This window comes from Bos javanicus, chromosome 19 (genome assembly GCF_032452875.1).
Source record: "Bos javanicus breed banteng chromosome 19, ARS-OSU_banteng_1.0, whole genome shotgun sequence".
NCBI classification, from domain to species: domain Eukaryota; kingdom Metazoa; phylum Chordata; class Mammalia; order Artiodactyla; family Bovidae; genus Bos; species Bos javanicus.
Genome location: NC_083886.1, coordinates 52,978,224 through 52,992,288, shown reverse-complemented (window position 1 = coordinate 52,992,288; position 14,065 = coordinate 52,978,224). Strand labels below are relative to the sequence as shown.

Below are 14,065 nucleotides of genomic sequence, written 5' to 3'. Positions count from 1 at the left end.
CTGGCCCACTGATCTATATCTAAACTTCCACGCACCCCAGTGCTGACTACTGCTTCTGGACAGCGTTTTCAAAGTCGGTGCTGTGAGCCCTCTATGTGCTTTTTCAAAACCTCCTTAGCTATTCTAATTGCTTTGACTTTGGTTGTAGCTTTTAGGATCAGTTTGTTTCTATTTACCAAAAAAAAAAAAATAAAATAAAATCAAGATGGGAATTATGTTAAATCTGTAGATCAATTTGGGAAAACATTGACATCTTAACAGTAAAATCTTCCAATCTATAGTGTATCTCTCCATTTACGTAGGTCTTCATTGATTTCTTTCATCAGTCTTTTGTGTTTTTCAGCATACACATCATATATATATACACACACACACACACACACACTTAGATTTATAGCTAATCATTTCAGGTTTTGGATGCTATCATAAAGTCTATTTTTGGCCACACTGGGTCTTCGCTGCTACGTGCGGGCTCTCTCTAGTTGTGGCGGGCAGTGGGTAGTCTTCCTTGCGTTCTCATGGTGGTGGCTCCGCTTGTTGTGGAGTGCAGGCTCTAGATGCATGGGCTTTAGTGGCTGTGGCATGCGGGCCCTAGAGCACTGCTCAGTAGTTGTGGCACAGGGGCTTAGTTGCTCCATGGCATGTGGAATCCTCCCCTACCAGGGACGTCCCAATAGCAGATTTTAAAATGTAAATGTCCAATCATGTATCACTCGTATATGAAAATACAATTCAGCTTTATTCAACAGCCTGTGTTCTTGCCAAACTATTAGGCATAGGATTTTTTTTGTGGAATCTATGATTCTCAACATAAATAATCATGCTTTCTGTGGTTAACAGTTTTATTTCTTCCTTTCCTTTGTATTTGTCCTTTCCCTCATTGTTTCATTGAAGCGGCTGGTGCTTCCAGGACAATGCTAAACAAAAGTGGTGAGCGTGGACATTCCCGTCTTCTTCCCAATCCTGGAGGGAAATCATTCAGCCTTTTGACATTAAGTATGGTGTTGCAAAGAGTTGGACACGACTGAACCAACTGTGTACACACACAAGCACCCAGTCCATCCCCTTTACTGGGTGAGAGAAATTCTTATATTTCTAGTTTGTTTTTTTTTTTTTAATCATGAATGTTGAAATTTATCTCTTGCTTTTTTCTGTGTAAAATGATAATGTGATTTGTTCTTCTTTAGTGTGTTAATATAGTGAATTGCAGTGATTTTCAGATGTTGGACCAGCTTTCCATCCCCAGGAAAAACTCCACTTATTGTGATGTATTATTACTTTTTGTATACTGCTGGATCTGTTTTGCTAATAGTCTGTTGAGGACTTTTTTTTAATCTATGTTCATGAAAGAGATTGGTCTGTAGTTCTCCAAATCAAGTGCACATGGAACATTCATCAAGATAGACTATATCCTGGGCCACTAAACAAACTTAAGCAAAAGCCTGAAATCTTTATAATGAAAGTCTTATATGTTCTCTTACAATATAAAAATTAAAGTATTAATAAAAAACACATTTTAAAATAGTCCATCAGGACTTCCCTGGTGGTCCAGGGATTAAGACTCCGCATTTCCACTACAGGGGGCTTGGGTTTGATCCCTAGTCCAGGAGGTTTCACATTCTGCCTGGTGCTGTGCCCCCCAAAGAAGTCAGACAAAACTCAAGTCTTATGGGAATTTAGAAAATATTTTGAACTGAATAAGTACTAAAATGTTATCAAAGTTCATGGGATGTAGCTCAAAGTGTTAGAGGAAAATGTACAGCATTAAAAATGTTTCCATTAGGACTTCCCTGGGGGTACAGTGGATAAGAATCTGCCTGCCAATGCCGGGGACATGGGTGTGATCCCTGATCTGGGAAGATTCCACATGCCATGCAGCAACTAAGCCCATGAACCACAACTACTAGCCTGCACTCTAGTGCCCCCAAACCGCCACTCCTGCGCCCACAAGCTGCAGCCACCGACACCAGTGTGCCGAGAGCCTGTGCTCCACCATAGAAGAGTCCACCCCAATGAGAGGCCCGTGAACTGCGATGGAGAGCAGCTCCCACTCTCCGCCACTAGAGAAGGCCTGCATGCAGCAAGGAAGACCTGCTGCAACCAAAAATAAAATACAAAATTTTAAATGCTTATATTAAAAAAGAAAAAAGGTCTTAAATCAATAATCTAAGCTTTCACCTTTAAAAAGCTAGAAAAAGAAAAAAATCCACAGCAGGAAGAATGAAATAGTAAAGAGCAGAAGTCAATAAAATAGGAAACATAAAATCAGTAAGAAATATAAAACCAAAAAGTTAGTTCTTTGAAAAGGTCAATAATATCGAAACTTCTAATCAGGCTAACCAAGAAAGGGAAAAAAAAAAAAACATTAATATCAGAAATGAAAGGTGGGACACTACAGAAATTGGAAGAAGAAAGTAGGCTGAAAAAACTATAGCCATATTCACAACAGACCAAGTCCTTGAAAGACACAAATTACTGAAACTCACGAGGAAAGAGATAACCCAAATAGTCCTTAAATCTACTTAAGAAATTGAATTTTGTAGTTAGAAACTTTGCAATTAAGAAAATTACAGGACAAGATAGTTCCGGTGGGGAGTCCTTCCAAACATTTAAGTAAGAATTGATACCTGTCCCTGCTTTCAGAAGGCTCTACCTGTGCCCCTTAGGGGCTCACCCCTGTGCCATTTTCTCTCCTCTCTCACTCACACATGCAGATAGAAAATGAAAAGGCGATCAGTGCAGCTTCCGGTGAACAGCAGGGTTTATGTGGGAAGCATGACCCCAGGCCATCCCCAGTTCTCCCCAGAGCGACCACAGCCCTAGCTCTGAAGTGGCTGTGCAGTCTGCAGGCAGAAGTCACGGCAGGGGGAGCTGACACGGGCCACACAGGGACCTGATGCTGCCCTAACCCTACCCAGACCCCAATCCTGATGGACGAGAAGGCGGGAGGCTGCTTAGGACTCCCCCCTCCCCCAGAGAGACGGATATGAGCTCAAAAACAAACACCCAAGCAGTGGTTCCAAATCGACCTTGTTTCTGAGGGCCAGGAAGGCAGGGGTTTCCCCAGAGGACCCCGAGGTCAGTGCTTGCAAGGCTCCGTGCCTGCCTGCCTGCTGCTACAGGAATTCAAGTCCAAATGGCCAGTCTCTGGCCAAGAAGACAGCAGGGTGGGGGCAGAGGAACGACTGAGGTGGCCCTGGGATCCTCCTCACAGGATTGTCGCCTGGAAACGGCAGAAGCTTGGCTGGAAGCTGGGCCTGGGCTCAGCCTGCAGATGGGTCCTCTCCGTCTTCCCCTGGTGCCCTTCTCTGTGTGCCCATAAGGACCCTGGGGACTCAGGCCAGTTTCAAGGGGTGTGTGGTCTCCAAGCTCAGTCACCAGGTCTCCTCTCCCGTGAGCTCCCCTCCAGTGCCCTCTGGGCAGGCCACATCATGCCGTCTGCCCCACTGCTCTCCCTTCGTCCTTCTGGCAGATGGGAGAAGCATTCCGCCAAAGCAGATGGCCATGAGGCGGGAGATCTGGCACCCCAGGACCCGCAGGCTGCCAGGCTTAGCTCATGCTCGGCTCCTCTTTCTGGGCCTGCCTTGCCCTCCTTGCAAGTCCTGCAGGGTGCTCGGGGGCGCTGCTCCTGGGCCATCAAACCTAGGGGGCAGGCTGTAAGTGGGGGGTCCTGCCTCCCAGCAGAAAAACAGGGAACCCACCTTAGGGGTAAAGTTGGGGAGCAGCTCCCACGGACACCTCATTACCACAGTGGTGGTCTGGCTCTGACTGGTGCGTGGACTTCTAAAATATCACCTGGGTTTTACTGGTGGCCATTCTCAACTCTGGGTGGGCCGTCCACTCTAAGCTTGCCTGGCTGGGTGGCTGCCCACACCCAAGGCCTCAGTGGGTGAGGGGAAGAGGCCAGGGGAGGGCGAGGCCGACCACAGAAAGGGGCATTGGGGGCTGTGGGCATAGGGGACAGCACAAAGTCACAGGGTCCTGGGAGTCACAGGCCAGGGAGCACACAGACTGCATGTGGCCCAGGCAGACAAGATCATGAGTTTAAGAATGTGAAAGCTGACGGCTCAGAGCCGGAAGGCTCTTTTGCTGCCAGCCTCTGTGACAACGTCCAGGGAGCCTGGTGGGCTGGGAGGGGCTCCTCTGCAGCAGTCCCGGCCCCCACCAGGCGGGGACAGGCCACCAGTTCCATGCCAGCAAATAAGGAGCTGCAGCTGTGGCTGAGGCCCAGGCCGATCTCTGGCCCTCCCTTTGGGGTGTCCATGCAGAGTGGGCCCTGCTCAGATGCAGCCCCCTGGTCTGTGGAACCTGCCAGCCCGGTCTCGGCCTCCCTGCCAGCCCCAGGGACTAGAAGGGGGCAGCTGTCTGGGGACGTTGGGGGCACAGGGCTGGGCTGCAGCCCTGATGGGGGTGCGCTGCCCTTGGGAAAAAACAGAGCTGAACTCAGAGGCTGCAGGAAGGCCGGGCCCCCGGTGAAAGGCAGGGTGTCGGTCAACAGGTCTGACGGGCCCACATGGGCGGCTGCAGGGCCAGGCTCGGCTGGGGACCTCCGGGCAGGGGGCCACTGTCGGCAGGAGGCTTCAAAGTGTCTCAGAATCTGGACGAGGGAAGAGGGGAACTGGTGAGGGCTCTTACGCTCCTCCAGGAATCACAGAGGGCACGGTGCTCCCGGGTCCCCTCCTCAATGTCGCTGGCCAGAGCACAGGGCAGGACCACTGGCCGCTCACAACAATTCTGTCATCCCCGGGCAGCAGCGCTGCTGCTCTCCACCAGCTGTCATACAAACAGATGCCTTCCCCCACATCAAGCTGCTGTGGCCTGCCGGAGTGGAAGAGCGCCCCCTCCCGGTCAAGTGCCACACAAGCGCCTGACACGCGGGGGAACAGATGTGGCTGAAGCACCAACTCCCACCCAGGTGTCATCCCTGATAGCTGGCCTCCTGGGTCCTTCTCAGATTTTAGAAACTCCGTGATGTGCCCCCGGCGTGTTTTGTGTGTGGCAGGTTCACAAGCGCTTTGATGAAGGGCGCTTCAGAGACAGGTGACTAAGGATCTCAATTTTCAGCTGCCATACAGAAAACTGGAAGCTGAGGGAGGCCAACAGAGGGCCCCCAGAGAAGACTGCAGGTGGTCTCCCCACACTCATCAGTGGGAAGAGGACTCAGACAACTATTCCTGCTTTCCCAGAGTGGGGCATATGGGAACAGAGCTTAGACCCACGACACAGAGTACAGAAGACAGCCATCCAAGCAGTCAAGGAGGGCTTCCCGCAGGAGGACGGCTTCCTGGAGGAGACAGCCTCCACGAAGAAGGCACTGCCCAAAAGGCAGATCTGCTGCGAAGGTCGGGGAAACCCGGGGAAGGTTGGGGAAACCTGGGGGTCCTGTGTATGGGAAGAGGCCAGGCCACCACCTGCAGTTCTAAGGGCATGACTTGTGCCAGCCGCGGGAGCGGGAGGACGTGTGTCTAGGGAAGGCAGCGGGGGCGGGGGAGGGCGTGGGACTGCTGGGGTGTCCTGCACCCCCTCCTCTGGGCCTTGGAGGCTGCCCACCTTGGTGGCCTTGTTGGTCACGGGTCCGGGGCTGCCTGCACTGAGCTCCTGCAGCCGAGGCCGGGTGAGGAACAGGACTCGCTCCTGGGAGAGCAGGTCGGTGCACCCGAGGGAGGCGATGGCACCCAGGGCTCTCTGCAGGGTGGGTGGGCTTGATGTCAGCTGGTTCCCCCTCCAAGGGAGGTCTGTGTGGCCGGCTCCCTCCCTCCCTCCTCTCAGCCCTCAGCAGACAATCGACCAGACAATCGACTGGGTGTCCTGTGCTCACTCTCCCCACTCCCCGTGCCCCGGCACACCCCAGCCCCGCCCACTCCCCTCCTCACCATCTGAATACGCTCACTGGTGGCAGCCAGGTGGCGGATGAGCAGCTCCAGCACAGCCTCACAGTTGAGGAGGCCACACCTGCAGGAAGGGGGTACCGCGCAACAGGGCTGGGGCCGTGGGGCGAGGGGTGTGTGTGCAGAGCCAGGGCAAGGGATGGGGTGGGGTGCGGGGCTGAGGGGGCCTGGAACGGGTCGGGGCTCACTCTTTGACGAAGTGCTGCACCTCCTCTCGGCTCAGGAAGGTGTGCTGCCCCTGGGTCACAGTCCGGACCAGGCTCAGCTCCTGCTGGCAGTCACTCAGGGTCACAGCCTCCACCCTGCCGGGTGCACACGGGTTGGGACAAAGGGTGGGCTCCCTCACGCCAGGAGGGGTGAGCCCCCTCCAGGTCACCTCTCGCCCATCAGGGCAGGCAGGGGGCACCCTGGGGTGTTGGATCACCTTTCTGCCAGGTCACTAGGTGCCCGGCTGGCCCCTGAGGGGCTGTCGCTGCCCGACCGACTACCCGAGTCCGAGGCCTTGCCCAGATCATCGTTCTCCTGGGAAGAATCCTGAGAGCTGGGACTGCTGTCCAGCTCATCCCAGCCGCCTCCGGCCTGCCCAGGCTGGTGTCTCGCTGCTGGAAGAAACACCGACTGAAGGTAAAACCCTTGGGGGCCTCAGACTGTCCCCATGTCTGTCTCCCCAGGAGCCCTGGATGGGGAGACCAGGGAAGAGCCTATGGGCTGGGTCCTTGGATGTGGACACATAGCTGCCTGGGTTCCAGCTCCGGGAAACACCACCCGAGAGGAAATGGGGCAGAACAGGGCATGCCCTCACTCAGGGCCAGGGTGGGGGGTCCGCATGGGACACGCCTGCCCAGAAAGCAGAGGAAGCAGCGTCAGGCACCAGACACCAGGGCAGTGGGGACAGTATCCAGCACAGCAGCTCTCAAGTCCCGCTGAGCGCTGACATACTTGTTTCGAACCAGGCAAAGGGGACGGCGCTTCTGGGAGAGGCAGAGGTAGAGGCGGAGGGCGCGGGCAGCTGTCGCTCCCTCCTGTATCACAGCACACCGCTAGAACACACACGGCATGGAGCCTGGCCCCTGCGGAGGGCTTCCCTGTTGCCCCTGGGCCCTGACGGGCTGCAAAGCTGCTCGAAGGCGCCAGGTGAACACACGAGAGCTGGGGATGGCTCCTGTCCCAGCTCTAAGCTTCCATATGTGAGCAGCTGGGATCCTGGGCAGACCCCACCTCTCATAGGGCCGTAATACCTGAGCTCCCACCCAGAGCAGACTGACAGAGAACACTGGACGTGGGGGGTTGAGGCAGGGTTGCCCGATGCGCACCACCGCAGAGGCCGCAGGGAGTCGAGTCTCGTGGGCAGCTGGCTCTGCGAGCTTGTCACGTGCTGGCTCTGGGAGGTGTCGCAGGACCGGCAGGGTGGGGCTCCTGCCCCCTGCCCCCACCGAGCGCACTGCTTTCTTCTTCCTCCCTCGTCTGCTCCTGCCCAGCCCGAGCAGGTGACCAGAAGCCCAGGGCTCCGGGGAGGGGGAAGCCAGCACCCCAAGGGAGGAGTCCAGCTCGATACCTCGGGCTCCTGGGCTGGCCGCAGGGAGAGAGCTCCCGGAGGCGTGGGTGCCGAGGCTGGTTGAAGGTGTCACGGCCGGCTGGTAGGTATCACCCCGCGGAAGGGACCTCTGGCAGCTGGGGCTCTCAGGCCCAGGGCGCACGGCGCTGGCCACCACCTCTGCGGCTTTCTGGATGGTGGACAGGAAGGCTTCGCCCGCAGAGCCTACAGCAGAGAGAGGGGAGACGGCACAGCCCCTTCAGTCCCACCCTGTGTTCCCAGGATGAGGTGCCCACGGCTGCTCCTCACCCAGGACCCAAGAGGCTGGGACACAAGATGCAGTCACAGAGCAGAGGCCCTATGGAGGAAGAGGGCCCTCCCAGAAGCTTCTGCGGTGAATTCACTTCAATGCATCTGGGCCCCGTGGATCTTGGATGAGCGGCAGCTCACAGCAAAGCTGTACCACTTGCCCTCCTGGGTCCCCACCTCAGAGTAGGGGGCCACCTAAGGTGGTTGTCCTGAGACCACAATATCCCTGGCCACTTAAGGAGTGCTCACATCCAGTGCTGGGGGCTTTCCCACAGAGTGCCCCATGGAGAGTGAACTGGCAGTCACCCCCAGGTTAGGAACAGGTGGGCTCTAAGGCTGACCCACTTTAGGAATCACAAGTGCTGGGGAACTAGGAGCCATGGCTGGAGTGCTCAGCATATCAGCTGGACCCGGCCCAGAGCCCACAAGAGGCTCGCGTGGCCCTGGGGAACTTCATGCTCTCCCGGCAAGCAGGGCTGGCACCGCGCCAGCTCCAAGTCACCTCTGTCACAGACAGGACCACTGCTCTCTGCGCTCTGCTCTCTAAAGGAGCCGAGGGCTGATGGCCCAAGTGCGGGGCTGACCGTCAGCCTGGCTTCTCACCAGCCAGGTAAGGAGAGCCGACTGCACCTCCCCAGCGCCCCCGGGGTCGGACAGAAGCCAGTGGGGGGCACACAGGCCCCACCCACCCCCTCACCCTCAGCCGGGGCCCCAGTCCCGCAGCACTCACCTGTGTGAGCCCGCTCCTTGCTGTAGCCGAAGCCCTGCAGGGCGCTTTGGGGCCTGGACTGGGAGCCCATGCCTGCGGGGAGGCCCACATCAGCAGCAGCGGGGACCTGACCCTCAACCCCGGACATTTGCGGGAGGAGAGGCTTCGGGCCCGCCCAGAGTCACCCGGTGACAGGGCTGGGTGTACTCGCGTACCTGCCGGAGGCAGGGTCCTGGGAGGCTGGGAGGGAGGCGGAGGTGACAAGGCGTCGGAGTACAAGGCAGCCCCCAAGTCCTAGACGAGGCAGAGGGCACTCAGTGCAGCACGCCCACGGTCCCCCCACCCTTCCTTCTCCCCTGAGGGCCACTCAGGGGCTCTGTCCTGCAGAGAGTGGGGCCAGGGCGCTGGGCGGGGAGAGCAGGGAGTGACCTGGGTCCTGGGCTCACCTGGGCGGCCGCCCGCACCTTCTGGTACAAGCTGTTCCCGTGGAGAGGATCCGGGGGCCCCGCGAAAACTGCGCGACAGATGGGAGCAGAGTTGAGCTGTGCAATGCCGACCACTCAGCCTCAAAGCCCACACCCGATGCAGGCGGTGAGCCTTGGCCTTTTCTGGCCCCCCTTGAAGCCCCCAGTTCAGCCCCCTCAACCAAGTGCCTCGGGGCTTCCTAAAGCACAGATGCACTGCCGTCCCCAGGCCTCGGGTGGCTGTGCCCTCACAGCCCCTCGGCACCCCTTGGGCCACACCCCCCAAACCCCCAGCCGTGAGGCTGCAACTCAACCTCCAGAACACCAGGGCCACTCCCCGGCCCAAGGCTGCCCCTCACCTGAGCCTCTGCAACAGCAGCCTCGCTGCCTCCCCTCAACACCATCTCCACCCAGAGGCGACCGGAGGAGGCTCTCAATGCAGGGATCGAACCCAGGTCTCCCGCAGTGCGGGCAGATTCTTTACCAGCTGAGCCACCAGGGAAGCCCAAGAATACTGGAATGGGTAGCCTATCCCTTCTCCAGTGGATCTTCCCGACCCAGGAATCGAACCAGGGTCTCCTTCATTGCAGGTGGATTCTTTACCAATTGAGCTATCAGGGAAGCCCGAGGAGGCTCTAGTCCAGCTGAAGAGCTTCCAAGGGCCTGACCATAACTCAGGTTCCTTATCACAGCCGGAAAGGACTCCTGCTCATAAAGCTCCAGCTGCGGCCCATCAGATAAGCCTGTGTGCACTAAGTCCCTTCAGTCGTGTCTGAGTAGGCTTCTCTGTCCGTGGAATTTTTCAGGCAAGAATACTGGAGTGGGTTGCCACGCCCTCCTCCAGGAGATCTTCCCAACCCAGGGATCAAACCCGTGTCTCCAGCGTCTCCTGCACTGGCAGGCAGGTTCTTTACCACCAGCACCACCTGGGAAGCTTGCGTGCCTGCACGCGTGCTTAGTCGCTTCAGTCATGTCTGACTCTCTGCAACACTATGGACCATGGCCTGCCAGGCTCCTCTGTTCATGGGATTCTCCAGGCAAGAATACTGGGTGGGTTGCCATTTCCTTCTCCAACCTGGGAAGCTCATGTCTCATTAAACATTGCTGGCTCCTCCTGCCTTAGGGTGCTGAGACCAGCCAGGGCAGGGTACCTCCCCGCCGTCCTGCCACAGCTCCCACCCTCCCTGTGGGAGTCATAGGGACCCCCGCCAGGCCCCCAAAGTTGGGCCAACCTCTGTGTGTCCCCCACTCCCGCCTCCAGGATCAGTTCCTCTCACAGCCCCGTCTATCTGGGCACTCGTCCTCTGGGGACAGTGCTCAGAGCTTGAGAGATGTTGGTGCTAATACAGAACCACAGTCGGCTGTCCCCCTCTGCTTTCTCTGCCCTCTTCGGAGACCAGAATAGAGGTGAGACCCAGCACTGGCCACAACCATGTGAGCCGTGCAGCGGGACAGGCCCGTTCTGACCCTTCAGCTGGTGAGAATGAACCAGCCATGCTGCTTCAGTGCACAAACTCCAGGGAGCTGGGTTGTGACGAGTGCGCCCCCAGCACCCTGGGCGCCTCTAGGCATCTGCCAAGTAAGGGTCTGCGCCCCCTCCAAGGCCACTCCCTGTCTCCAAGGCACCTGCATGGACCCCAGGGCCCACAGGCAGCCCAGCCCTAGCCTGGCCTCAGTGCACCTGCAGTAAAGGGAAGACAGTGGATTTAAGGTGCGGCGGCAGGGGTGGGGGATGAGTCCAAGCACCTGGTGGGTGGGGCACACTAAAGAGTCTCCAACAAGCAAGCGGTGGCCGGAGGACTCAGTCTCCTCCGTGGCACTGCCCTCTCGGGGACAGCTTGGCGGGGTGGGTTCTGGCCTGAAGGCCAAGGCCTTCCTATTCATTTCTCCCCACCCAAGAAGAAGACCTCAGGCCACGTCCCCCCACCAGTTCTTGTTAACAAGACACATGAACACCTCTGGCCTGGGGGCAGGTGAGGACGGCAGGTGAGGGACCCCAGACCCACCTGTCACCTGGATCCCCACAGGCCAGGGCCCCACCTCTCACTACAGCCTCACTAGTCCCGTCCCCCACCCTCCCAGCCCTTTCGAGAATGGAGGGCTTCCTAGGGTCTGGAGGAGCAGCCCTGGGGAGAAGAGGGAACCCAAGGCAGGGACAGACAGGAAAGGTCCAGGCCGCAAAGGCCCAGCAGAGCTCACGGACAGACACCAGCCATTCCACGCAATTCGCTGGCCTGGCCTGGCCGGGAGGAGGGGAGGAGCTGACACAGAGGGGAGGGAAGGGAGGAGCTGGCAGTGAAGAACAGTGTGGACGGAGCACAGAGTGGGGAGCATGGGTATGGGGAAGGGAGGCAGGGGCTCGGGTTAAGGGATCTGGCCGAGACCGGCCCTGGCCACCTTCCTCCCCACGCCTCCAGTGGGCAGTGCTGGCCAGTACCCGCAGCTTCCTGGATGAAGGCAGGGTTGCGCTTCAGGATGAGCAGAAAGGAAGAGGAGCCGTGACCACACAGGTGCAGCAGGATCTTCAGCACCTGGGGCAGCAGGGATGGGGGGGTGGGCAGAGCTGGGTCCACAGAAGGGTGCCCCACCCGACACAGCCCCCCATGCCCCCAGCTCATCCCTCCCCTCCAGCCTCACCACCAGGGGCAGGACAGGGCCCTGACCTAACCCCCGGGCAGGCATCTGGAGCCACTTGGACTCACCTTGAGCTTCACACGGCCAGATCCGCTGTGCAGACGGTTCAGCAAGTACTCCAGGAGACACTGGCTGCTGCCCAGGGATTCATGGGAGATCTCTGGGAGGCGCTCGGTTAGGGAAGGGGTGAGCTAACCCTGGGCCACACAATGCCCTGGCCAGGGAGAGAAGCTGGGCCTTCTTGCCATCAAACTCCTCAGTGTGGGCCCCTCCACCACAGGCACCTACCCCAGACCCTGGTTTCAGGAACACCCGGCTTCTAGGGTCTAAGCCTCAAGTCATCAGTAAGGTGACTTTCAGAGCCCACACACTTGGCTGCTGTGGGAAAGGAGCCAGGGCCCCCTCAGGGCAGAGAAGCCCAGGACCCTGGGAGATGAGATAGGAGAGGCTACAGGGCCCCCAGATGTATCCACAAGGAAGGATACTGGCAATTTCCTCAAACAGGTAGCCCGGACATGGGACATCATCATCCGACGTTCCCTTCAGGAGAATCGGGAGCTGAAAGGGAGCGAGAGCCCAGCCCACAGTGAGTGGCCACAGGAGCCCTCATTCTTGGGGATCCCAGTTTCCACACAGCTTATAGTTGGCGTGCCACAGGGTCAGGGGACCCAAAGAGGAGAGCAATGGTCCCACTGGCCACAGAGAGCCTGCAGAAGCCTCCCTTCTGGAGGCTAGGATGAACGCCTGGGAAGAGGAAATGGGTGGTGGTCTCCATGGTGACAGGCCCTAAAGGTCACGATTCAGCATGGCCCCCCAGGCCCCTACGCCTACAGCCACACAACTTAAAAGCCCCTTTAGTATAGCAACTTACAGACCGGCAAAAAAAAAAAAAAAGACTCCTCAGGTGAGCCCCTGTGACACAATCATTCACCCTGACAGACCTACAGCGCCACTTCCAGGAAGGGATCCCACAGAAACAACTCAAAACAAGAACCGACTCAGCTGTGTGTCTCACACTTATCTGTCAGCACAAAAGTGTTTACACTGAGTTGACTCAGCACAAAGATGTACAATTTCTAGGGATAAAAACCAGAAACACCCATTTCACGTCACGGCACATCTCGGGGCTATGAGCCTCAGTGTAGACAGGACAGGAGACCTCAGGTGCAGTCTCTGAGGTGCTGGCCACAGGCACCGTTGGCCTGAATGTTCCAAGAGGCTGCTTACGCTATCTGTCCACCAAGACCCAGAGGGAAGCTGGAAAGGTCTGCAGGACCATAGCATGTTCGGCACATACCAAAACCTCTGCTCGAAGAGAACTGACAGGTCTCTCAGCAGCATGAGGGTGAACCCAGCACCCCCCTCACCCCCGCTGCCTGCCTGCGGAAGCTCATAGTGCCAAAATTCACTGTTCATTCTGGCCTATTTCAGGTGACAGACCGCAACCTCCCTTTCTTGACCCTGGACTTTGGGCTGGTTCAGGCACACTTCAGGAGCATTTTCTACAATTAGGAACCCAGACCTCCTACAACCTGGGAGAGTCTTTCTCAAGGACCTGAAGGCCACTCCTTGAAATATAACCACCAGGAGGGACAAGGTCTGTCCCCCAGTTCCCACTGTACAATGGGATCTTAGCTTCTGTAACCACCAGTTATCAGCACAGCAGCCGTATCCCCCCAAAACCACCCAAACGCCTGCCATTTTTCACTTGAACTCCACCCTTCTGTCCTGAACTGGAATTCAGGGCTTCCCCCACTGGACCACTTAATAAAAGGTTTTCTGCCGCTCCTCGAATCAGCATCTAGTTATCTCGGCCAGAGTTCGGGGGATCAGTTTCTTTTTTTGAAAAGCTACTTTAAGCTGGGTAAGAAAACAGAAAAACTTGGATTTTGTGCAAGGGGGTCTCACTCTTCCCAGTGGACCCGACACAGGGGTGGCCTGACCTGCCGCCCCCCAAGGCTGTGGGGTCCCCCAGCCTCGGGAGGGGCCGAAGGGTAGGATTTGAGATGAAGAGTGTTCTGGGATGTTGAAGCGGCCGGAAGACAGGGAAAGAGGCGAGAGGAGAGGTGGGAGGGGACAGAGGGGGACGAAGGGGACGCCAAGCCTGGCAGCAGCAGGAGGGCGCGGGGATCCCGCGGGGCCAGTGCGCAGCCAGGGAGGCGGTCGGCCTGGGCCGGGGGCGAGGCCAGGAGGCGGCGCGTGGTGGGACCGGGGCCGCCAGCACTCACTCACCCGGTGCAGAAAGCTCAGGCGGTCCCGCAGCGGCGGCATGGCCGCCATGGTGCCGGACACCTTCCGGCCCCGCCCCGCCTCCGCCAGGCCCGGGCCCCCGCCAATCACTGCGTGAGTCTGACCCCGCGGGCCAATTACTCGAGTGAGGAGGGCCTTGAGGCCGACTTCGGGGAACAATTTGCGCGTGAACGAATACAAAACCCAAGGACAGCGACCGACAACGAGCCAACTGCAGGGCTCTGGGAGACTGAGAGCGCTTCCGGAGAGGCAGAGGCGAGGGCTAAGCCTGACCAAG

At 57.7% G+C, this 14,065-nt stretch overlaps 1 protein-coding gene across 3 annotated transcripts; it reads right to left on the bottom strand.

Moving 5' to 3' along the window:
- Positions 1-2,743: 2,743 nt before the first annotated feature.
- On the bottom strand, positions 2,744-13,853 carry TEPSIN (TEPSIN adaptor related protein complex 4 accessory protein). 3 transcript variants are annotated; one of them, XM_061392606.1, is made up of 13 exons: positions 13,771-13,853; positions 12,024-12,096; positions 11,607-11,698; positions 11,342-11,435; positions 8,887-8,954; positions 8,656-8,734; positions 8,462-8,533; positions 7,444-7,647; positions 6,313-6,490; positions 6,077-6,190; positions 5,874-5,952; positions 5,551-5,685; positions 2,744-4,597 (listed from the first exon to the last, which is right to left on the bottom strand). In XM_061392606.1, exons 1-13 carry the CDS (start codon positions 13,816-13,818, stop codon positions 4,037-4,039), a joined length of 1,797 nt encoding a protein of 598 aa, XP_061248590.1. In that variant the 5' UTR covers positions 13,819-13,853; the 3' UTR covers positions 2,744-4,036. The 3 variants fall into 3 exon arrangements, with proteins under 3 accessions (XP_061248590.1, XP_061248591.1, XP_061248592.1); XM_061392607.1 differs by having other exon boundaries at positions 6,313-6,487; XM_061392608.1 differs by lacking the exon at positions 5,551-5,685.
- Positions 13,854-14,065: the final 212 nt, after the last annotated feature.